General features: G+C 35.7%; 1 protein-coding gene across 2 annotated transcripts in view; it reads right to left on the reverse strand.

The window, feature by feature from the left end:
- Window positions 1-200: 200 nt before the first annotated feature.
- Bcat (Branched chain amino acid transaminase) overlaps window positions 201-25,668 on the reverse strand; it is a 209,644-nt gene continuing 184,176 nt past the window's right edge. For both annotated transcript variants that reach the window (XM_090386842.1, XM_090386841.1), the window contains 2 exons: window positions 16,724-16,870; window positions 201-651 (listed from right to left, as the gene is read on the reverse strand). In XM_090386842.1, coding sequence (XP_090242968.1) covers window positions 610-651; window positions 16,724-16,870 — 189 coding nt within the window. In that variant the 3' untranslated portion in view covers window positions 201-609. The remainder of the gene's footprint in view (window positions 652-16,723; window positions 16,871-25,668) is intronic.

Consider the following 25,668-nt stretch of genomic DNA (forward strand, 5'->3'; position numbering starts at 1 on the left):
TGAAGGAGTTTCTTTGATATTACATAAAATTTCTTAATCATACCAAATTTTTTCTCACTTGGTGCAAAACTTCATCTATCACTTTCTAATAAATAAATAATTTTAATATCTGTTTTAAGAACAAACAGTGACATACACCAAAATGTGTTAAAAGAAGAAATTTCAATGCTATTTATAACACTAGTTATAAATGCAGTGACTTCATTATTAATTTATTAACTTTGTAATATCACTAAAATCATCTTTTCACAAAATCATATCTGACGTGTGTGTGTGTGTGTCCCTTGGTGTTAAGGCTACTTTACTGTTAAGAAAATTACTCAAATGATTTAATGCATATATACTTTTATATGCAGAAAAGTATAGCCATTTAAAGGGCTACTGAAAGATAAACATTTCCTGTAACATGTAATCTTAAGAATTTTCCATTTTGCCAAACTGCAATTTGTAAACATAGCACAATTGTGCAAGGAATGGCAATATATCTAAAACTAGTTGAGATTCTTGTGACAGTTTTACTAAGGTGATATAAAACAAATGCAGAAGCTGTACAAAGAGGAATGGTAATATTGGTCAGCAATTTCATATATCACTTATAAATCACTACATTTATTCAATTTCTACTGTCCATTTATGGGGAACTCTTCCAAACTGAAATAGAAAAAATAAATAAATAAATAAATAACTAAAAAATTGTAATTGCTCCTAAATTAAACCATCATCATTAAAGATTTAATTATAAAACTCAATTCATATAAAATAAATTAACACTAAGATCTTGAATCTTCACAAGTATATACTATTTAAATAACTGTTTAATTAATCATCTTTTAATAAACTATATTATTAGTGAAATTCCTTTCCTGCTTTTGAATTCAAGACTTTTTTTTATGACTTGGGTATCCTTGCTGATGACACGGGTTGGTGACCAACAGTCTCTTGAGAACACACCACTGTTCACAACATTCTCAAGAGAATTCAAAGCAAATACTAACCCTCATCCCTTTACAAATAAAGGGAGGATCACATTCCCAATGTTATAAAATATAAAAATTGTGTTCAGACTAAGAATTGGTAATGTACGTTATTCAAAATATTTTTATAAGTGTTTGTATCATTTAATCAAAGGATATTATGAATACCGTAAGCATGTAATTTGTAATGCAGGGAAACCACTACAAAATGAACACTTGCTTTAACTTTATCCCAGGCTTATTGATATAATAAATAGTTGATTATATACACTGCATCTCTAAGCAATTGCTATTTAATTTATTTAATAATATGGATTAATCATTATATATTAACATTTATATATATATTTAATTTTGGTTTTTTGGAACGAGACTATAAGTGTGAAGTTGTAGACTTTTTGAGCTCCTGCAAACATATAAGTTTTTTGGAAATTTTTATTCTCGATTAATTAACAGGTGGCAAATGAAGTTTAACATTGACAAATGCAAAGTATGGCATTTGGGTAGCAATAACCACAGAGTAATATACCAACTTTGCAGTACTAAACTCAGGGAAGAGGAGAATCAAAAAGATCTGGGTTAATTGTGCAGACAGCCAGCAAGAGTAGCTCATGGTGTCTTGTCAATGATATACAGGAATTTTGCTAGCATGGATAAAGAGGTGATTATCCCTTTGTATAAGGAAATGGTTAGGTCACACCTTGAGTACTGCATACAGGTCTTGAGGCCTCATTTTAGGAAGGATGTTGAGCTGCTGGAATGAGTACACAGGAAGGCAACAAAGATCGGTGAGTGGAACAAAGGGTTTCTCTTACCAAGAAACGCTTAAGTTCTGCAAATTGCAGTGTCAGGAGACAAGGCACCTCCAAGGTGATCTGATTGAGGTGTATAAGGCCTTGAATGGTTTGAGCAAGCTCAATGCTGATGAGATTCTTCCTCTTGCTCAGATCATGCACTTGAGGGGGCCATAAATTCACATCGAGGAAAGACAGTTGTAGAATTGTGCAGAAATATGCCTTTAGCCAGCAGGTGGTTGATTGCTAGAACAAGCTTTCCATCTGTCATTGTGGAAGTTGGCAGCTTAAATAAGTTCAAGGTAGAACTAGATAAACTTCTGAAGTGAATGGGTGGAAGATACGGGAAGGTTTTTTTTTTTTTTTTGGCTGATGCTGTATAAGCTTGCTTTCTTGCATCATATGCCTCTACTAATTCTAATTAATTATTATTATTAATTTATTTAATAATATTATTTTACTTTAATAAACATTTTATGCCAGAGGTCCCCAAACTTTCTCAGCACCCTTAGTGTCTCAGCAATTTTTTCAATGCGTCCCTAGGCCAAAAGAAATAAAAGAAAAGAATTCATAGTATCCAATCAAATTGGTCATACAAGACTTCCCCTTAAAAAAAACCCATGCTGTGTCCGAACTATTACTGCAGTCTTGTCTAGATGATCCTGTATCACCTCTTTAACCAGTGATGCCAGTATTTTCCCAGGAACAGAAGTTAAACTAACAGGTCTATAATTATTTGTGTCACTCTTTGAACTTCCTTTGTGAATTGGCGATACATTTGCACACCTCCAGTCCAGGGAAGCTCTCATAATTATGGCCAAGGGCTTACTTACTTCCTTTAATATAACTGGATAGATACCGTCCACACCAGGTGCCTTCCTTATGTTTAACTTCAACAATTTCTCCTCCACTTTGCTGTCAGTTATTACAAAATCACTTAGCTCCCTGTTAGCGTTTGATAAACTTCTAGCACTCCCCTCATTGAATAACTCCTCATGTGTGAATGCAGATGCAAAATACTCATTCAGTTTATCAGTTACCTCAGCATGATCATCAATAGTCAACACATCTATGTTAAGTGGTTCAATCTGATTCATCCCGTTCCTTCTAGAGTTTACATAAAGAAGTCCTTGCTGTTTTTCTTTGCATCCTTTGCCAAAGATTTCTCATAATCTGCCTAACCTTCTTTGTGACTTGATTACAGACTAGTTTATACCTGCCATAGGCTTCTGAGTCGCCCCATACTTTATATGCATCCCATACATTGTTCTTCTCTACCACTACCCTCATTAATTCATCTGACATCCATTTAGGCCTAAACCTTAAACAGTATTTCTTAGTTGGAATGAAAAGCCTAGTAGCCTCCAAAATTAGGTCACTGAAGGCTTCCCATTTAGAATTCACTGTTGGTAACATCATCAGTTGATCCCATTGTACAGAATTTAAAAACTGCCCGAGACCTCTGTAGTCAATTTTACGAAAGCAAAAGCCCCTCCCTTTAGCCTTGTGGTAGTTACATCTTTAAATAATTCCCACATCAATACATTGTGATCATCGTCACCCAGTGGTTCTTTTATCTGCAGATTCTTACTGCAGGAAGAATCACTACTGATAATTAGATCAAGAGTATTACTCCCTCTGGTTGCCTCTCGAACAATTTGCTGTAGAAAACAGTCATCCAATAAATCCACAAAAGTCTTGCTAGTGTGCGAGTGACCAACCCACAAGTTCCAGTCAATATCTGGAAAGTTATTATTTGTTATTTGGTTTTTTTAGGAGCATTAGCAACTAAGGCAATATTGCTCCGGGATATGCGGTGGTCATTCCCTGACCTTTCCGCATCCTCCGTATTTGATGGTGATGGGCTCGAACCCCGGTCTAATCAAGAAGCGTGTGCTACGCACTGCTGCTCCTTCCCACCTGGCTATGGAGGCGCCATCTGGAAAGTTAAAATCTCCCATTATAACACATTCTGATTTACTGGCCCACTATTTCTCTGCAGAATTGCTCATTATACTCATCAGATTCTTTAGGACTATAACACACGCACACACCTACTCTCATTTTTCCTTTCCAAGTGCTTATTTCACACCAAACAGACTCAACACTGCACTGTCCACCAGCATCAATCGGATGCACTTCCTTAGATTTTATGTGTTTCTTAACTAACAGCATAACCCCCTCCTCTCTTCCTATCCCGTCTATCCTTCCTATACACATTGTACTCCCCAAATTCCAACTCTGCACTGCCTATATCTTTGTGACACCACTTCTCTGATATCCCAACAATATCTGCCTTTGATGTCTTGACTAGCACTTCAAACTCATCAAATTTATTAACTATACTCTTAGCATTGGTGTACATGCAAGTATACAGGCACCTGTTCCTGCTCCTAGCCACCCTAACACAGCCCATGTATTTTCTTGTTCCACTATGACTCCCAGCAGTCCTGGAAATCTCCATTACCTTGCTTTCCTGTCTGCTGCCCATTTTAATAGAAGCAGTTCAAGAATCACTTTTGCCTCTGCCTGCGGCCACTATTAACGTTTTAGTCTGTGTATCCCCCCCACGCTAACAGTTTTCTGACCCACCTAACACTGCCTTGATAGCATCAGCAAATATTCTTGTACCTTTTCTAATTAAGTGTATCCCATCCCTGTAGAAGCAGTCTCTCCTGTCAACAAGCACAGACCAGGCTGAAAAAAATTCTACCCTTGGGCCTTGCACAATCTCTCCAGGGCCGAATTGCAGACACTTTCACATTTAACCCTAACTCGCCACTTTTTTTTCAACATTTACCTGTACTTGGTGAGTAAATCTGCAGATCTCTTACTCTTAATGTTATTAGTTCCAACGTATACAACAATATCAACTTTTGTGCCCTGAAAAGATGATATCTGCTCTACAATGTCATCAACTTTTGCCCCTGACAGACATATCCTTATCATGTTCCACCTATCCTTCTTGCATAGTATATTCTCCATCTCCCTGACAATAGTCACCAACAGTAACTAGTTCCTTTGGGACCAGCGCATTCTGCCTTGGAGATTGCCTCTGTGTTGCCTGATGCACAGGAGTGAGCTCTGTCGTTGAGCTAGGTAGCTGAGAGCCTGATGGGCCCCTCATATTAATTTCTTCGAGGGCATTTACCCTACACTTCAAGCTCTCATAGATGCCCATCAGAACACTGATTTTGCGCCTAATTTCTTGACACTCCAGACACCTAGCACACACACAAAGGCATCCTCCTTGGCTAGATCATGTCCTGTTTTAGAAAAGTCAGCAAACATTTCACATTTCGCACATTTTTTGAGATTGTGACGCGTGGAGAATCGCCCCCTTCGTTTCTCCCCCGAGCCACAGCACTCTCGCTAGTCTGTGATCTTTGCTTCACAGCTCTAGTCTGTGTCATGATTTCCATTTAAATTTCCATTTAAATACAATTTAATTAACCATGAAATTTAATAAGATTAATATTTTTGATTAATTGATAATACTATAATAAGCTAACAAATACAGTGCTTCGTATTATGTTATCTAGTTTTACTTTATACCTTCGCTATCAGTTTGAGATATATATATGTTAAGCTATTTCTTATTGACTGCAATATGACGGCTAGTTCAACAATATTGGGGCCAACACCGGGAGTCATAAATTCCAAAATCACTGGTCAAATTCAAAATAAGAAGCTAACGAACACTACTAAACCTATTTAATATTACCGTAAAACACAATGTACTATGTTAAATAACGAAGAATACGTTAAAAATTAAAAAATACTTATCCCTTTACAGCAGCCAAAAATCCACCGTCTGTACTGTTCTGCGATCCCAGCTGGTAGTTAATTTATATTAACTACCATCACACATTTTGTTTGTAGTTTGCAACACACTGTTTTATTTATTTCCTGCTAAGCCACATCAACCAGGAAATTTTTTCATCCATCAAATGTTTTTCTCTCTCTCTCTCTCTCTCTCTCTCTCTCTCTCTCTCTCTCTCACACACACACACACACACACACACACTTAGGTTTTTCTTATTTTGAGCTTAAACATTCCTAGATTCTTCTAATATATGCAGTAGGCCCTCAAATAATAGAAACCCATCTTCCATGACCAAATTTTATATGGTCTGGGATTCATTTATTACTGTACAGGAATACCTCACATAGCGCGGGTTTCGCTATAGTGTGGTTTACAAATTGAAAAAAAATTAACTGTGTTAACAATACATTTGTTATGTATGTATGTATTATAATGCCAGCATGCAGGCCAATGCGTTATGGATTCAAGACCATGCTGACTGTTGTCGCAACTCCCATTATATACGAACTCTGCTAGTTTTGATAAATTAGTAAACAATAGATTCCGAGTGGTGAGGTCGTTGATTGTGCGTAAGCTGTACAAATATTTTTCGCTGTGTATTTTTATTAAAGATTATTTTTTAAAAACGTTAGACCTTTATATGCAAATATGAGTGGAAAGAAGAAATGTAATGGCGCGAGTGTTCTTCTAGATCCAAACATTGAACGAGGTATGAAAGTAAGGCAGGCGTTGCAAAATGACATTCAATGTTATAAAGAGATGTATGCAGATAAAAAGAAGAAAAAACTGTGCAAACTAAGCTGATCAGTTATTTTTCAAAATAAAAATACAGTACATACTTTACTTGTATATACATACTGCAATAAAAATCATTTGTACTGTATTTACTAGTATTTTTTATTTTTATCATTTTAGTTTCTTTTTTGCAAGAATTTCGTGTGCATCAATTTATAGTAAACAAACACCTATATATCTTTGCAACTCGACCCATATAATCAAATTGTTGGAACGCATTACATTAAAATACATACTAATAATACCTCAATCAGTGCAGTTTCGCATAGCGTGGTATTTTTTTGGCACGAATTAACCATGCTATGCGAGGTATTCCTGTATAGTATTTATTACATGTAATAATTGCTATAAAAAGTATATAAGGCATCATTTCATTTAAAAAAATGTTTTTATTAAAAAATCAGTACAATAGTATATATAAAATGTGCATTGTATGGAACGTGTACTTTACTACAAAGTACCCAATCCAGCTGTCTCACTTTAAAAACAAAGTTCTAAATGCTTACTTTTAAATGGCTGAGAGGCTTACTTTTTTTAATATTAAGCATATAGGACTATTAAGCATGTAATATAACAGAAGAAGATTACGATGGTCATTGTCAGTGTGTAAAATTAGCAAAAAGGTATACTCTATGAATGTTACGAAAAGCAGAGAATATACTATGCATATCAGGCAGGCTTATTAACTGAAGGCGCCTCCGTAGCCAGGTGGGCAGGAGCAACAGTGCATAGCACACGCTACTTGATTAGACCGGGGTTCGAGCCCATGACCACCAAATACAGAGGATGCGGAAAGGTCAGGGAATTACCACCACATATCCCCAGAGCAATATGGCCTTAGTTGCTAATGCTCCTAAAAACCAAATAACAAGCTTATTAATTGAATTCACTTCGGTCGAATAGAAATCGCATAAACTATAAGTATTGCCTAAGAAATTTTTCTAATAAATTTATTTTTTTAATTTTCAGTAAATATATAATATTTGTTTTTTCTAGTCTTTCGAAAACCATAAGGTATATGCCATTCACCTAAAAAAAAATCCAGAGGGGTATACGGCATATACCCTCCACTTCAGCCCTAGTCATTGTTGATTACAAGTTTGAGCAGATACATATTTAATCTTGGAATTCGAATGTTTGAGTTCCCATTGAGCACTAGTTTAGAGTTCGCTGGCTACACAAATGAACATAGACAATTTGTTACAGGTATAGTTTTTGATTGCATCATAGTCTGGGTGCACCAAGTCCAATACACAAGTACTGGACTCCAATACACTAAATCTTCATGAATTAGAGAAGAGCAGTTGACTGCTGTTCTGGGGGCCTGAATCAGGGGTGCATCGCCTGGCAGGTCAGTAGATAATTGAGTTTCTTTTAGTGATTCAAGTTCAACTAATAATCAGGTTTTAATTTGAGATTGGTATACTCCTTATATTGGGAACAAAGAAAAGCATCACCAATTGAGCTGAGATCAACAACTAAATTGACATTTGAATACACGTCACAGGCTATGCAAGTGATGAACCCTTGACTCGAATGGTAATCACCCGTGGCTGTTTCTATTTGAATCTTGTAACAACCATTATTGAGGAAAGAATTAAACAAATATTACAGAATTTAAATCGACAAAATATTAAAGTAATAAAGCAGTTACCAAAATTTTATCTACTACCGAACTTAAAGATTTAAGTTTACATGATGTCGAAAAGATTGTAACTTAGTATAATTAGTTTTAGAAAGGGTGAGAATTAAATTTGCAAAATTTTTCTGGAAATCACTAGAATACACAAATTACCAAAATTAAATTTATAAATTTACAGAAATTTAATTTACAAAAGATTTAAACAAATTAAGGAAAAACAAAAATTTGTATACTGATCTTTTAATCCAATCTTCCTTTAGTGTTCTTAATTATAATCCTACAGAGCTAACACTCCCATGCACATGCGCACGCTCGCTCGCTCTCTCTCTCTCTCTCTCTCTCTCTCTCTCTGTGTGTGTGTGTGTGTGTGTGTGTGTGTGTTACTGTCAAATCTAATTAGGGGTGAGGGTAAATTCTCTCAAAACTTTTAATAAAGCGGTGAACATTGTGTCTATTTAGATATGCCGAAATTGTCATGCCAGACCATTCTTTAGATGATAATTTAATAAATCACCAGCAAGGTTATTGAATTATGAATTATTATTATTAATTGAATCTCTCCTGATTTAATGATGAAATGAATGAGGATGATGATGCTTTATAAACTGCTGCCTATTCTCGGCAATGCACAGGCATATGCACACATCAAGTCACTGTTAACTGATCCAGCTGGCCTGCCAGAGCAGAGAGAAAGAAGAAAAAGATATCACAGTACAAAGGGATTTGAGTATACATACAGTACAATGTATTGTAATAGATATGTGGCTGCCTGACAAATTTTTCTGAATTTAATTTCTTTATTGAAAACGTCATTCCCTGTATTTTGATGGTCACGGGCTCGAACCCCGGTCTAATCAAGAAGCATAATAAAAACTATACAGTTACATATTTCGAGGTGAAACTTGGTAATCAAGATACCCCATGGGACTTAGACAAAGTTTGTCACTTATTCTTCTAATGCTCCTAAAAACCAAATAAGAAACAAACAAACAAACAACAACATTATAATACTATGGTATGCATAATGTATTTAGGAAGGAAAGACAAGATAGAAGGGGAAAGAGTCATTTTTTTTTTATTTTTTATTTATTTATTTTTTTATCTTCTCTAATTCATGGATTTAGGATCAAAGCAAGCTTTGACACTAAATCCATGCATGACATATAATTGGAAGTATAAAGGGAGATAAATACCCAAAGCTTCATGGGGGCTTTTTGCTTATACCACCCTCAAAGGGGAAGCGAAACATTTTAAAGGGCATATTTATATGGCCCAGGCACAGTCCACTGTAGTATTTTAAAAGTATGTGTGTGTGTGTGTGTGTGTGTGGAGGGGTTAAGTAAGCAAAAGGAAGAGGATAGAAGGAAAATTCCCCCTCCCTTGTATCTGATTTGAAATAATAGTAGAGAACTTCTGTTTTGTGATTTGAGTAAAATAATAAAATAAGCTACAAGTGATTTGCTTCAAGGTATCTTTGGCTGTAAAAATACTGCTGCAATCCAGTGTTGGGCAAAATTTATTCTGTTAAGAAGAATAAATTATTAACTTAATCTTTATTCAAACAATTTTTTTTATTCATAGCTTACGAAAAGTTTTATTTATGGTATTATTAAAAATAATTGTTTACTGGTCACGACAAGTGCAAATTAAAAAAGGAAAAAAAAATATATGCCTAGTACAATTTGAGGAAATGCATTTTTTTAAAAATTTTGTTTTATTTATTTTTACAGCTTTGACAGCCAACCTACCTGACTGATGATACTGCCTTCATATTTTATTTATTTTTTTTTCTTTTTTGTACATCAATAACAAGTACATTGATACGTCTAATCCACATTATAAATTCACCTTCAGCACAATCCTTTTCTCAAAAATTTCATCAATAAATTTATATGGTTTAGGCAAATTGGTCATGATGGCAAAGGAGAAAAAGTCTTTCAACAACAGCAGAAGATGGTAATGGTGTATTACAATACACCATTACCATCTTCTGCTGTAGATATACTCAACAAAAAATTTTTGTTATTTCCAGATATTTTTCAAAGTTAGGTAATTCCTGACCTTCATTACAAAAAATAGGCAATGAAGAAAGAGAATAATATTGTACATTCTCTGTAATAAAAGAACATAGTAGACGATTAACTGAAGACCTCTGTTAAACAAAGCAGTATGTACCGAGTATTGCATGGAATACCATGTAATACACAGTACATACTACAGGAACTCCCTGACTTATGTAATACTCGGCTTACAGAATTTTGACTTTATGTAAGTTTTTGCCAGCCAGTGCAAACTTAAAAAAATTGTGGAAACGTATTTTACATCCCGTAGAAATAAATGGAGGTGTTGTGAACATATCGTAATGTAAATCCAATAACACACTGGTTTTTTTTTTTTTTTTTTGTAATTCATTCCAAGTCCTGGGAAGTTGAAAATTTGCTATATTACTAATTTATCTCTCTAAAAGGTCATATTTATAATGGAAATTGCACTACTCTTTCATTGTTATCATATATTCCATTACAAGAATTAATTTTGAACGGCTTTGTGATATTTTTTCTAAAGCACGTTTCTGGATGTCACGACCATAAAACAATAAAAACAATTTTAACTTTCCAGTTTATTGGGCTTTTCTGTTAGTGCATTTAATTATAAACGGGTAGAAAACTCAACGATTACATTTGCAATAATACCAATAACTGCAATTGTGTGAGTTTTTAAGTTATTATGGTGAAATGTGTTCCCTTCACTGAAATCTTCAATCATATAAAAAACAAATTTTCAGAAACTTCTCTTCATTCCTATTTACATATTACAATGATAAAGGGAAAGCAACCAATGAAAGTGCAAGTGGTGGTAGTGCCAGGAAACGAAACAAAATTGATTTAGAAATGAAGATGAAAATGATTAAGTACGAAAGAGGACAAAGTTTGTCATCTAATGCAAGAGAATTAGGTCTCACTGCTTCAATAGTGAATACTATTTTAAAGGACAGTGCAACATGTCAAAGGATCAACACACTTAAGTTCAACAGTGATGACACTAGAGTTCAGGTTCTATATCGAAGATGGAACAGCTGTTAATAATATGGAAGGAAAATCAGATTCAGAAGAGAGTGTCCCTGAGTCTAATGACCATTCAAGAAAAAGCAACAAGTATTTATAAAGGTATTAAGGATAAGTACTGCAAACCCCAACCCAAGTTAGTGGCAAGAAATGGGTGGTTTAAGAGGTTCAAGCATTGTGCTGATTTCCAAAACGTTAAAGTATGTGTGAAGTCGCCAGTGGCGATTCTGCAGCTGCAGAGAAATTTTGTGATGTATTGGAAAAAATTATTGATGAAAGCGGCTCAATGCAGAAAATTTTTAACGTTGATGAGACTGCTCTGTATTGGAAAAAAATGCCGGATCGAACATACATTGCCAAAGAGGAAAAGACAATGCCAGGTTTCAAGGCATCAAAAGATAGGGCCACGTTCTTGCTTAGGGCTAATGCAGGGGGATATTACAGATTAAATCCACTGCTTGTGTACCATTCTGGAAATCTTTGTGCATTTAAGAGCATCAATAAAGCCACCCTACCTGTGCATTTCCGATCGAAACAGAGAGCATCGATAACAATCTCTCTCTTTGAGGATTGGGTTAAATGCTGCTTCATTCCTGAGGTTGAAAAATATTGTAAAGACGATGTTCCTTTCAAGATTTTGCTTCTATCAGATAATGCTCCCAGACATCCTACGCATCTAGATTATTTCAATTTGAACTTGAGTCATTTCTATCACCAAACATGACTTCACTCATCCAACCTATGGATCAGGGTGTTATTTCAAATTTAAAAGTATACTATTTACGCACATTTGCTCAATCATTGTCTGCAGTAGACAGTGAGAAAAATTTTACGTTAAGAGACTTTTGGAAATCTTATAATATTTACCATGCCATCTTAAACAGTAATAAGGCCTATGTGGAAATCACTAAAAGTTTTTTAAATGGCGCATGGAAGAAAATATGCTCACAACACGTAAATGGCTTCGAAGGATTTGAAAAAGATGAATCATATGAAGCGGTTACAGATAAGATTGTAAAGGTTGCAGAGCTACTTCAGTTGGGGGTTGATGCCAAAGACGTGGAGGAGTTAATAGAGGAAGAAGAGAAGGAATTATCTAATGAAGAACTTATTGACTTGCAGGCAGCAATAGTGAAAGAAGAAAATGCTGATGAAGCTCAAGATGAACAAAACGAGGAGCCGAGATGTTCATCACCAGAGAGACGCAATGGCATTTCATGAAATTGCATTGGCAATGGCGAGGTTTGAGAAGATGGATCCTGACGGCGAACGAATCTTAAAAGTCAACAGAGGGGTGAACGATATGCTTGCTTGCTACAAATAAATCTATGATGAAAAGAAAAAAGCCACCGTCCAGTCATCCACTAATATGTTCCTTCGTAAGGTTGAGCAGTTTCTAAATCTACATAGCCCTCAACCTTCGCAGCGGCGTACTATCAGCTGAAGGCGTCAATTCTGGCAATTATGCCTGTCTCCTCTTTTTTGTAATTTTATAATTTTGAAATTTTTTTTAAATTGAACGCTTTTGCAATTTTTTCCTGCGCATGAAATAACAAATTGAATAAATACAATAAATAATTCTATTTACATGTTTGTCGAACATTTTTTTTGATTCAATCAATTCAGTGAGCACAGTTGCAAGTGCTGCACAAGCATGGGGAAATTCCCCGACTTACGTAAGTCGAGGAGTTCCTGAATTAGTAATGGTCACATGGTGCAAGGAAACCTATGATTTATTCTGCACCAGCAAAAAAAAAATAAAAAAATAATAAGAATAAAGGTATGGCCTAACCATTGCCTTATACAAGGGGATAATCACTTCCTTATCCCTGCTATCAAAATTCCTATATATCATTGACAAGACCCCACGAGCTATTCTTGAAGCCTGTCTGCACTGCTCAGAAAATTTCATATCTGACTTCACAATTACCCTGAGGTCGTTTTCATTCTCCACTACCCTGAGCGTAGTACTACACAGTTGGTATGTTATTCTGGAGTTAGTGCTACCCATATGCAGTACTTTGCATTTGTCAATGTTAAACTTCACTTGCCCTCTCAGCCCATCCGCTCAACTTTTCTAGATCTTGTTGCAGTAGCGTACTACTGTGCTTACTGTCATTAACAACCCTACCAACCTTCACACCATCTGCAAATTTGGACATTAAGCCTGGTATACCTTCATCAATATCACTGATAAATACAGAAAACAACAGTCGGCTTAACATGGACCCCTGGGGAACTCCACTATTAACATTAGTCCATGAAGAACAGTAGTCCATTGATTACCACTGCATCTTCTCCCACTCAACCATCCCTTTATCCATTGTAACAACTTGCTCCTTAATGCTATACTACTCCAACTTGTACAGTAGTCTTCTATGTGCAACAGTATCAAAAGCTTTCCTAAAATCCAAGTACAGTGGAGTCCAGTTATTTGGGTCTCCGGTTAATAGGGGCAGCCATTTATTTGGGACAAATCATAAAGAACAGAACCAAATTGAGAAAATACCCAGGGTTTACTTCATGTAATTGGGACAACATGCTATTTAATTGGGGCAGGAGAGCACAGCACTGGAGATTACCCTACGATTGTCTTTGACCAAACTCTCGTGGTTTGGTCAGATTTCTGGAGGTCACAACCATAAAAACAATTAGCAGTCACCTGTTTATTGGGCTTTTCTGTAAGTGCACTCTATCATAAACAGATAGTAAACTATTGAATTTGCAATAATACCGACAGCTGGAATTCTGTGGGTTATTATGGTGAAATGTGTTTACACTTCCATGGAATCTTCAATCATATAAAAAAATTACTTTTCAGAATCTTCTCTTCATTCCTATTTTTAAAGGTTCGTAACTTGTTACTCCATTCTCACTTGTGCGTTTCATGTTACTTTCAATTTGTGCGCCGTGTTCGTCGTTATTGATTGCTTATCTTTTTACTGTTTTAAATTTTAACCCCCACCCACAAATGTCAGTGAACAGAAAGTCAACTAGTCAGTATGTACAATTACAATTCGTATTAATTATTATTAATACGAATTATATCCAATTATCACGTATATTCTTCTGATTATCACATATCATTTAATTTTTTAATTGGTAAGGTAATAAAGGGTAAATTGTGCTTAATATATCTTTACTTTTACAGCCTGTGGATAATATTCCTCCTATTTTTGCTAATTAGAATCGCTGTTTAATAGAATTAAAATTCAATTCACAAACGTGATCACAATGACTGGCGCTTATTACACATCGTATAGTGAATGGTACTTTACTATGGTAAGCCATCAGCCATCAATAACGTGATTTGATTGTAGAGTGAACCAATTATAAAGCGAGGGTGCACTGTATTTTTAACTATTTACGTGAAACTTCTCATAATTGGGGCAGCCGCTTAATCGGGCCAAAATGCACTAGTCCCGATGTGTCCCAAATAACAGGAATCGATTGTGTATGATATAAAAATTAATTTTTGCATCCAGTTCCTTTGTGACCACATCACAATATCCAATCAAATTGGCCAGACAAGACTATCCCTTAACAAACTCATGCTGTGTCTGAACTGTAACTGCAGTCTTGTCTAGATGATCTTGCAGTGCTTCTTTAACCAGTGGCTCCATTATTTTCTCCCAGCAGAAGTTAAACTAACAGGTTTGTAATTACTCATGTCACCTTTTGATCACCCTTTATGAATTGGGGAAACAGCTCCACATCTCCAGTTCATGGGGACCTTCCCCGAGTACAAGGACCTCATAATCATGGCTATAGGCCTGCTTACTTCCTTTTCTGCCTCCTTTAATAACTGGATAGATTCCATCCACCCCAGGTGCCTTCCTTATGTTTAACTTCAGCAATTCCACTTTGCTCTCAGTTATTACAAAATCATTTAGCTTTCTGCCAGTTAGATAAACTTTTGGCATTCCCCTCTCCAAAAAACTCCTCATGTGTGAATGTAGATGCAAAATACTCATTCAGTTTGTCAGCTACCTATGAAGAATCAAACCATTGATTGTTGATGAAAAAATGGATGATGATGATCTTGGCCCAGCAGAGATTGGTTAAAAAATATAACGTAACTTGTAACGTAACGTAACGTAAACCCTGTAACTTGTATGCAGAGTATTAATGGTAAAAATTGCATTCCTCTATTACCAACACTTCCTCTATTTCCTGTAACTGAGTTTTAATTTTTTTCCAGACTTATGGAATGCCTTTATTTTTGGAAACTTGGAATATTGCTGGAATTGATTTCTTTTCTGTGAATACTGCTTTCTAAAAGTGTATCAGGTGTCAGCCACCACTGCAGAGGAGGTAATCCTTCCATATTCTAAGTGGAGCAAGTTTTATTTTTCATTCAAGGCATTCTTTGCCAGCTAATGCCCACCCTGAAAAGTGTTCATTAAATCATACATTATCAGATAATACTTTGTTTTTGGCAATGTTAACAGTTGCATTAACAATAATATTTAAACAGCAGTTGATTTTTGAATGCAAAACGTGACAGCCTGACATTCATTCTTGAAAACAAGAAGAATGTATGTAATTCATTCTAAAACTCAAAATTGTTTCTTTAAAATTCTATAACAGTCAAATTCAAAAATATATCACTTATAAGTCCTCCTTCCCCAAATACTACAGGCAAGCAGCAGTAGCAATTAAATCAATTATATATTACAGAAACCATTCTTGAATATATGTTTGCCTATGATCTCAGTCTTGTTTTGCATCTACAAAGTCAAATCATATATCATTCAAAAGAACGTAATGAGGAGCTGAAAATGATAATAACCAGAATTAAATTTAATTTTTGATGACAAAACTACGCAACTGAATGAGATATATAAATGCATTCAGAGCAGTTTTCATAAGCTAGCCACTTCATTAGTATGGCATGGCAGTAGACTGCAACCAATTTAATATCATTTTCATACAATAAATAGGTAGGTCAATCGGTTCAGAGTGCACATACAGCACTTGTTGAAAGATGGAAAGAAATCCATCTGTAGATTTGGGGGGGGGGGGGGGGAGAACTGAAGATATTATTAATGAATAGCTGATGAATGCTTATAACTGGCAATAAAGTTTAGAATTAAATAAATTAACCACTGAACAGTAAAAGGCAAAAACATTAAAACAAAAAAAATGCAAACAGTTTAAAATTTCAGACTGAGTTGGTCTGAAATATTTCTTATGTTCTAATAACCTGATACAAATGCCAATAAAGTGTGATCTACTTGTTCTGTCTACTTTCAAAATGTCCCTACTGATATAATTAATGCAATTTGACAATTATGCCTAACTTACATTAACACATATTTCACACCTCTCACTATAACATGCTTGTTATTTATTTGGTTTTTTTTTTTAGGAGCATTAGCAACTAAGGCCATATTGCTCTGGGGATATGCAGTGGTTTTTCCCTGACCCTTTCGCATCCTCCATATTTGGTGGTCACGGGCTTGAACCCCGGTCTAACCAAGTAGCGTGTGCTACGCACTGCTGCTCCTGCCCACCTGGCTACGGAGGCGGCACTATAACATGCATTGAGAAAGTATTTAGTGTTAGAAATTCCGATATGTATATATGAAACAGCAAGGCATTGAGAGAGAGAGAGAGAGACCTACCTGAATATCGGTTAACGCTTTTAGAAAACGCATGTTAAGAGGTTCTACATGTTGCATGGTAGGAATGTCAAGTTCTTGACCCAAATAATGTATATGGCTAACAGGACACACTACACAAGCAGTTCCAGAACCAAATATTTCCAGTAACTAATAATAATAATAATAAAAAAAGAATATGTAATTATCACAAAAGAAAGAAAAAACACACACACGCACACATATATATATATATATATAAACTTCATAAGAGCAAATAATAAAATACACACTATCCTGCATATTGGCAAGGGATACTATACTGGGATGATTGCAAATAACAGAATATGTGAATAAGGTCATGGACTTCTATATTTTTAATGAATTACATATGAACTATTAATAAAATTGTTTCAAAAATCAATTTCAAATTCAACTTCAAAGATGTGTTGCTTACAGATATAATTAGAATCCCTACTGATATTCAGGGCCCAAGATGATCCTTCATTAAGTATGAAATTCCACTTCTTGTCACTGCTGCAATCATTGCATTTGCTATTTGTGGGCAAAGTTAGCAACTGATTGATAATTAGTGATAGAAAACTTAAGTTTCTCAGCACTACACCATTATACGATAATATAGCCCTTTTTTTTTATAGCTAATGACAAAAATAATTTTTGTCATTAAGGTGCTATAAAAGCCTGGACACTTGACAGCTTTCATAGCAGACTACTGTTTGTAAACAACAGTAATACAGAAATTTTCATCTACTTCCATGCAGCCAGGAGGATTGCCTTGTCCTTTTGCATGTTTTTATATCTGCCTGGATTTAAACTGTCTAGTTAATGCAATAGTCATTGTAAACAGCAGAACAAACTTTGCTTTCATGAGTTGCCCTGGTACTGCACTATTCGGAAACAAAGGGTATTACCCCCATTTATTTAAAAGATTGTTGTTATTTGGTTTTTAGGAGCATTAGCAACTAAGGCCATATTGCTCCGAGGATATGCGGTGGTCATTCCCTGACCTTTCCGCATCCTCTGTATTTGGTGGCTCATGGGCTCGAACCCTGGTCTAATCAAGAAGTATGTGCTACGCACTGCTGCTCCTGCCCACCTGGCTACAGAGGCGCCATTTTTATTTAAAAGAGACCACTAATATCTGATGAGAGACAAAGGGGCTGCCACAGCAATCTCATCTTTTAAATAAATTGCAAATTAACCTTTTGATGAGACTTGTTTGAAATTGGTACAATCTGATATTGCAACTTGATGTCAAGACAAAATTTTTACTTTTCTGAGCAATAACACCATTGCATTAACTATGCAGTTTAAATCCTTCTGGCCACAAAAACACACAAAAAGGACAAGACAGTGCTCCTAATAAGGGAGAATGTCTTGTCCTTTAATAACACTTCCAAAATATCAAAAAGTAAAATTTATACAGTACTTTGAAAGTATATAGTAATTTGCCACTGCCAAAGCCACATGCTAACATGACAGTATGAGAGTGAGTTACTGCTCAACTGGAAGCTCACAACACCTACACAAATAAAATCTTCAGCAGGTACTGAAGAGTATTCTTTGTAGTAGTAGTAGTAGTGGCATGTGATGCAAGAAAGCAAATGAATGAGCTTATGCAGCATCAGCCAAAAAAAAAAAAAAAAAATCGCACCATTCCCTCCAAATGCCTGTCCAGTTCCTCCTTAAATTTATTTAACCCGTCAACTTCCACAACGACAGATGGAAGTTTGTTCCAGCAATTAACCACCCGATGCCTTAAGGCAAATTTCCGCACATCTATTCTACATCTGTCTTTTCTTAATTTGAATTTATGCCCCCTTAGGTTCGTAATCTGAACAAGTGGAAGGATCCCATCAGAATTCAGCGTTCTCAACCCATTCAAGGCCTTATACACCTCAATCAGATCACCGCGCAGGTGCCTAGTCTCCAGCCACTGCAATTTGCAGAACTTAAGCCTCTCTTGGTAAGAGGATCCCTTCATTCCCCTCACCAATCTTGTTGCCCTTCTCTGTACATGCTCAAGTAAATCTACATCCTTCCTAAAATGAGGCCTCCAGACCTGTACACAGTACTCAAGGCGTGGCCTGACCATTGCCTTATCCAGAGAGACAATCACCTCCTTCTCCCTGCTAGCAAAATTCCTATATATCATTGACAAAACCCCATGACCTGCCCTGGCAGCCTGTCTGCATTGCTAAGAAAACTTCATATCTGATTGCACAATTACTCCCAGGTCTTTTTCATTTTCTACCACCTTAAGTGTAGTACCACATAGTTGGTACGTTTCTCTGGGATTACTTCTACCCATATGCAGTACTTTGCATTTGTCAAGGTTAAACTTCAGTTGCCACTTCGTAGCCTATCTGCCCAAATTATCTAGATCCTGTTGCAGTAGCACACTGCAACAAGATCTAGATAAATATATCATTGATAAATATACAAAACAACAGTGGACCTAACACCGAACCCTGTGAGACTCCATGAATAACATTAGTCCACGAAGAGCAGTACCCATTGATTACCACCCTCTGTCTTCTCCCACTTAACCATCCTTTTATCCATTGTAGAAACTTACCTTTAATACCATTCTGCTCCAATTTGTACAATAATCTTCCATGCGCAACAGTGTAAAAAGCTTTCCTGAAATCCAAATATGATATCAAAATTATTTTTTGCATCCAGTTCCTTTGAAACCACACCATAATATCCTATCAAATCTGTCAGACAAGACTTTCCCTTAACAAACCCATGCTGTGTCTGAATTATTGCTGCAGTCTTGTCTAGATAATCTTGCAATGCATCTTTAACCAGTGACTCCATTATTTTACCCGGAACAGAAGTTAAACTAACTGGTCTGTAATTACTCGTGTCACCCTTCGATCCCCCTTTGTGAACTGGGGATACATTTGCACATCTTCAGTCCGTGGGAACCTCCCCTGAGTCCAAGGATGCTCTCATAATTATGGCTAAAGGTTTGCTTAGTTGCTTTGCCACCTCCTTTAATATAACTGGATAGATCCCATCCACCCCAGGTGCTTTTCTTATGTTTAACTTCAACAATTTCTCCTACACTTTGCTTTCAGTTATTACAAAATCATTAAGTATCCTGCTACAATTTAATAACCTTCTGCTATTTTCAAACCTTAATAATTCCTCAAGTGTGAATGTAGATGCAAAATACTCATTCAGTTTGTTTGCTATCTGAGCAGGATCATCAACAGTCGAACCATCGATGTCAAGTGGACTAATCAGATTCATTCCCTTCCTTTTAGAGTTTATATAAGTAAAGAAATCCTTGCTGTTTTTCTTAGCATCTTTTGCCAAGGATTTCTTGTAATCTGCCTTCGTCTGCCTAACCTCCTTTGTGACCTGATTACAGACTAGCTTATATCTGCCATAGGCTTCTGAGTCGCTTGATAATTTATATGCATCCCATGCATTTTTCTTCCCTGTTACGAGTCTCATTAGTTTATTAGATAACCATTTAGGCCTAAAGCTTGAACAATATTTCTTAATAGCTATGAAACTTTAGTAGCATCCACGATTAATTCCTTGAATGCTTCCCACTAAGAATTTACTGTTGGTAACATCGTCAGTTGATCCCACTGTACAGAATTTAAACTGTCGGAGACCACTGTACTCCCCCTTACGGAAGCAAAAACCCTTTCCTTTACACCTGATGGTAATTAAATCTTTAAGTAAATCCCACATCAGTACATTGTGATCACTGCCACCTAGTGGTTCCTTTATCTGCAAATTCTTAATACACGAATGATCACTGCTGATAACCAGATCTGCAGCAGCATGTTCTAGATGCAACCAGATCTGGTTGCCTCTCGAACATGCTGCTGCAGAAAACAATCATCCAATCAATCCACAAAAGTCTGACTAGTGTGTGAGTGACCAACCCACAAGTTCCAGTCAATATCTGGGAAGTTAAAATCCCCTATTATAAGACATTCCTATTTACTAGCCCACTCTATTTCTCTGTACAATTGTTCATTGTACTCATTCGAGTCATTAGGCCTATAACACACTCCTACTCTTATTTTTGCTTTCGCAGTGCTTATGTCACACCAAACTGACACAACAGTGCACTGTTCATCTATATCAACTGGATGCACTTCTTTTGATTTTATGTTTTTCTTAATTAACAGCATAACACCTCCTTCCTTTCTATCCTGTCTATCCTTTCTGTACACATTGTACTCCCCAAATTCCAGTTCAGCATTCCTTATATCTGTGTGACACCACGTCTCTGGTATCCCAACAATATCCGCCTTTGATGTCTTGACCAACACTTCAAATTCATCAAATTTATTTACTATACTTCTAGCATTGGTATACATGCAAGCATTCATGCTCCTACTCCTATTTCTAGTTTCCCTAACACATCCCATATACCCACCTATTTCAGGATGACTGCCATCCGTCCCTGAAACCCCCAACACCCCACACTCCAGGTCGCTACTTATTCTAATAGAAGTTGTGCAAGAATCACCTTCACCTCTGCCTACGGCTACTGTTAAACTATTAGTCCTTGTATCCCTCTAAGCATTCAGTTTTCCGACCCACCTAACACTGCCTCGATAGCATCAGCAAATATTCTTGCACCCTTTCTATTTAAGTGTATCCAATCCCTATAGAAGCAGTCTCTTCTGTTAACAAGTACAGTCCAGGCTGAAAAAAATTCTACCCCTCGAGCCTAGCACATTCTTTCCAGGGCCAGATTGATTGACAAGGCTCTCATCATATACTCCCTTTTATTGTGTCTGGGCAGAATTGCAGACACTTTCAAATTCAACCCTAACTCTCGGCTTTTGTGATGCGAGAAAGCATGTATATGAGCTTATGCAGCATCAGCCAAAAAAAAAAAAAATCACACCACTTCCTCCAAATGCCTATCCAGTTTCTCCTTAAATTTATTCAACCTGTCAACTTCCACAACGACAGATGGAAGTTTGTTCCAGCAATTAACCACCCGCTGGCTAAAGGCAAATTTCCGCACATCTATTCTACATCTTTCTTTTCTTAATTTGAATTTATGTCCCCTTAGGTTCATAATCTGAACAAGTGGAAGGATCCCATCAGAATTCAGCGTGCTCAACCTATTCAAGGCCTTATACACCTCAATCAGATCAAAGTGCAGGTGCCTGGTCTCCAGCCACTGCAATTTGCAGAACTTAAGCCTCTCTTGGTAAGAGGATCCCTTCATTCCCCTTACCAATCTTGTTGCCCTTCTCTGTACATGCTCAAGTAAATCTACATCCTTCCTAAAACGAGGCCTTGTGATCTGTATAGTATTTCAATCTGCCAAAAAAAAGCCACTTCCATTTGTTTATAACATTATCAACTATTTTACCTTACAAATTTCCATTATAAAAATGCATTAGTATTTGGATCCACAATGCTACCATTTCACTTGGATTATAACAAGACCAATTTCTCATTGCACGATGACCCAAGAAGTTCAAGAAAAAATAAAATAATAAAATTTCAGCAATTGAACTTATCAAATCTTTATTGGAAAATAAAGAAAGTAAAAGGGCTAAGAGACTTAAAAAAAATAGGTATGATGTGGAAATTTTTGGAAAATATTTGGGTGTTTTGTAAATCTGATATTTTTAACAAATATGTTGATTTACGAACAGGAAGAAAAAAAGTAAAGTAATCAATAATGGTAAAGATGACTTTCAAACAGAAAAGAATGATTTTTTGGACACAAAGTAAATACTTTGTTGAACTGCTAAATGAAATAGCTGAAAACATTACTGAAGTGGGAAAAAGTTGAAATGGCCAAAATTTTAGATGTTTTTCTCTGTTACTAAGGCAGAAAAAAAAAACCATGGAAAATATAAAGCATGGGGAAAGTAGACATCATTTACATGATGTGGTTACAAAGGAACTGGATGCAAAAAATAATTTGAAAGATAAATTAAAATGTTTACAGAGAGATTCTATTTCATTTTCTCCAAATCCAAGATCAATTTCAGATGGCCATTCGCTTGGTTCAAGAATTCGCAACTCTTTTATAATGTCTGAAGTTGAAATTCCTTCAGTAAATTCAGTAGAATCTGTACTAACGCTCAGCCTATGCTTTGTGTAATACTGTTTAGAAATTGATTTCTAAGCATTAATGTTACTGAAAATAATTGCATTTTTTCAATAGCATCTAAAACTTCTAACAACGTTTTTCCTTTTTGAGGATCTTTTAAAAATTCCAAGTAACGAATTGTATGACAAATCAATTTGTCTGCATATACTGGTGTTGTATCTCTTTGTTGCTATAACTCTGAAAGAATCAATAGCTCAAACAATACATTGTTAAATTTAGAAACTGTTTGGATGAAATTTGTTTATATAATCCATTGAACATGGATTTTTCAGTTTTGTTTCAGTTGTTATCTTTACTGGCATTTTCAAAATGATGGCATAAAGATGCAAAATTTTGTCAAACTACTGATATGGTCCTAAAGGACCACCCACCTTACAATCAAGTATCCAATCCTTTTAATTTCTTTGTCGATGCTGGTAGTGCATGCTTCTATTACTCTCTGGTTTTTTTGGAGATTGACTGTACAGCCTGTCCATAAATATTTGAAAATGGTTAATTCCATGAACTTCTGATATTGCATCTCTAACTGATAACTCAAGCCAATGGTTTAAACAATGCCATATGAACAAATTTGGATATTTTTCTAATAATTTATTTCGACCTCCGGATTTTCTGCCCAACATAACACTTGCCCCATCACTCGTAAAAGAAATTAAATAGTGTTTTAAATAATTGTCGTCAAATCCGTATTTTTCAAGACATTTTAAGAGACACTCTGTTACTGTGAAAGCTGTTTGATCTGGCAATTCGATTAAATCAAGAAATAAGTAATGTGGATCTTTCATTTTATTGGTTTCACATTTTAAATAAATAATCAGAGTAGTTTTCTTGCTTAGAGTGGTAGACTCATCAATGAGAATTGATAAGTTTCGACATATGTCCACAATTAGTTGGCACAATTTTAATTTCATTTGCCTTGCGACATACTCTTTTATATTAATAGCACTTAATCTTGAAAACAAACCATGAGCAATAACAGTGCCATTCAATTCTTGAAGTTGTAACAACTCAAAATGGTCAGAATATGATCGATCATGTTTCGCAATATAATATGCAGTTCTAAAAACCTTACAGGTGCAAGAAATTTCGGATGTAATTGATCATTCATTTGATCAATTACTGCTTCTAAATGTTGTTCATTTGCAGCTTGTAAGATTTTTTCAATCTGTGTATGTGAAGTACTTTTTGAATGTTTATAAATTTTCTTACGCAAAGATGTGAATTGTGCACTTTTATCTCTGCCATAAGATGATACCCCCCTACCAAACTCCATTCCTTTGAAATGCTAACTCCCTGCGTTTTAGACGGCCCTAATTTTTTTACAGCAGCACAAGTCAAACCTAATTTTCTGGCGTTGCATGTAAGCCAAGGATATGCTTTTTTTCGCCTTCTCAGTCCACATGGCAGCATTCCAAACATGGAGCCAATTAAATTTTAATTCTGTATCACTGTTTCTCTCATCTTTAGATCTTGATGGAAAAGAAGAGGTCATGTCGTTATCATTTCCACATGTTTGTACATTTTTTTTTAATCAAGAAATTTAATGTTGTTTGCTTGCATTTTTCGCTCATTTTGTATTTAATGAAAATCCCTTCTTTTAATTTTTAAATACCGAAATTATGTAAATTTAAATTTATATATTTAATCCCGTAAAAATCAATTACCTTAGAAGAAACAGTAATAAATAAATTCCAGTTCTAGCATTCAGCTCGTGGCGAATCAAAATGCAGCATTCGCATGCATCACAGTATATCTCATTCGTTGGACCTCTTTATCTAATACTTCATACTTTAGTAACAAACGTTCAAGTTTCATCGCAAAATTTATATTTTTGTTTTTAAATAAATTTTTAAAGAAATTATTAATTTTAAAGATTACTATTAATATATATTTTTAGTAGCAATGGGTAAAATAGATATTTTTCTTCCTCCCCTTTGATTATGTCATTGTTTCATAATATTAGGTGTATAAATTTAATGATTTTCTATTATGACATTTAGAAAAAAGTACCGGAACATTGTTCCAGTGCATTCTGGCCTACTGTTATCTCTTTCAAATTTCTACCTCCAATTTATAACGAAACAGGCACTCAAGATAAGCCTAGTGATTTACAGCACCTTTACAAAAATACAGCTCAATAGGATGCTGCTGCTGCCCAAATGATTACATGTGGATGCTCAACTTCCTTTTCAATACATATGAGGTATGGCAATAAAGTTCCAGGACTGGTTCAATAAAAAGAACACAAAGTGAAGGAGTTCAAAAATGGTTTTATTTTTATTTGAAGTAATTACCATCTGACTGAATGCACTTATTACAATGTTCTAAAAGTGTCCGAAAAGAGTCAGTGAAAGCATCCAAAGAGAGGATATTCACTTCAGTGGTTATGTTTTTCTTTATGACTTTAACATCCCGAAATCACTTTCCTTTGAGAACCTTAGGAAAGAGGAAGAAGTCCTCTGGGGGTAGATTGGGAGAGTAGTGTGGATGGTTGATCTTTACAATGCCACATTTCATTGTTATCGCACATTATTGTGCAACAAGAACCAGCTGCCTTTCTCTCCAAATTGTGGCGTTACCCAGGAAATTTAATTCGATAGTCTTTATAACACTTGTAAGCTGAATGAGGCACTGACTCTCTCCCCCTTTCAGGTACAAATTCCTTGTGAACCACAACCTGTTTGTTGAAAAACATGATCAGCATAGTCTTGATTTCTGCCCAAATGATGACATGTGGATGCTCATGATCAGCATCATCTGGACTTCTGTAAAAGAAACATTTTAAGTCTTGGTGATGATTTTGAAGTCCGTGCATGCTCTGATGCATCTT

The sequence above is a fragment of the Mastigoproctus giganteus genome, chromosome 12, assembly GCF_048544385.1.
Source record: "Mastigoproctus giganteus isolate SK-2022 chromosome 12, ASM4854438v1, whole genome shotgun sequence".
NCBI lineage: Eukaryota > Metazoa > Arthropoda > Arachnida > Uropygi > Thelyphonidae > Mastigoproctus > Mastigoproctus giganteus.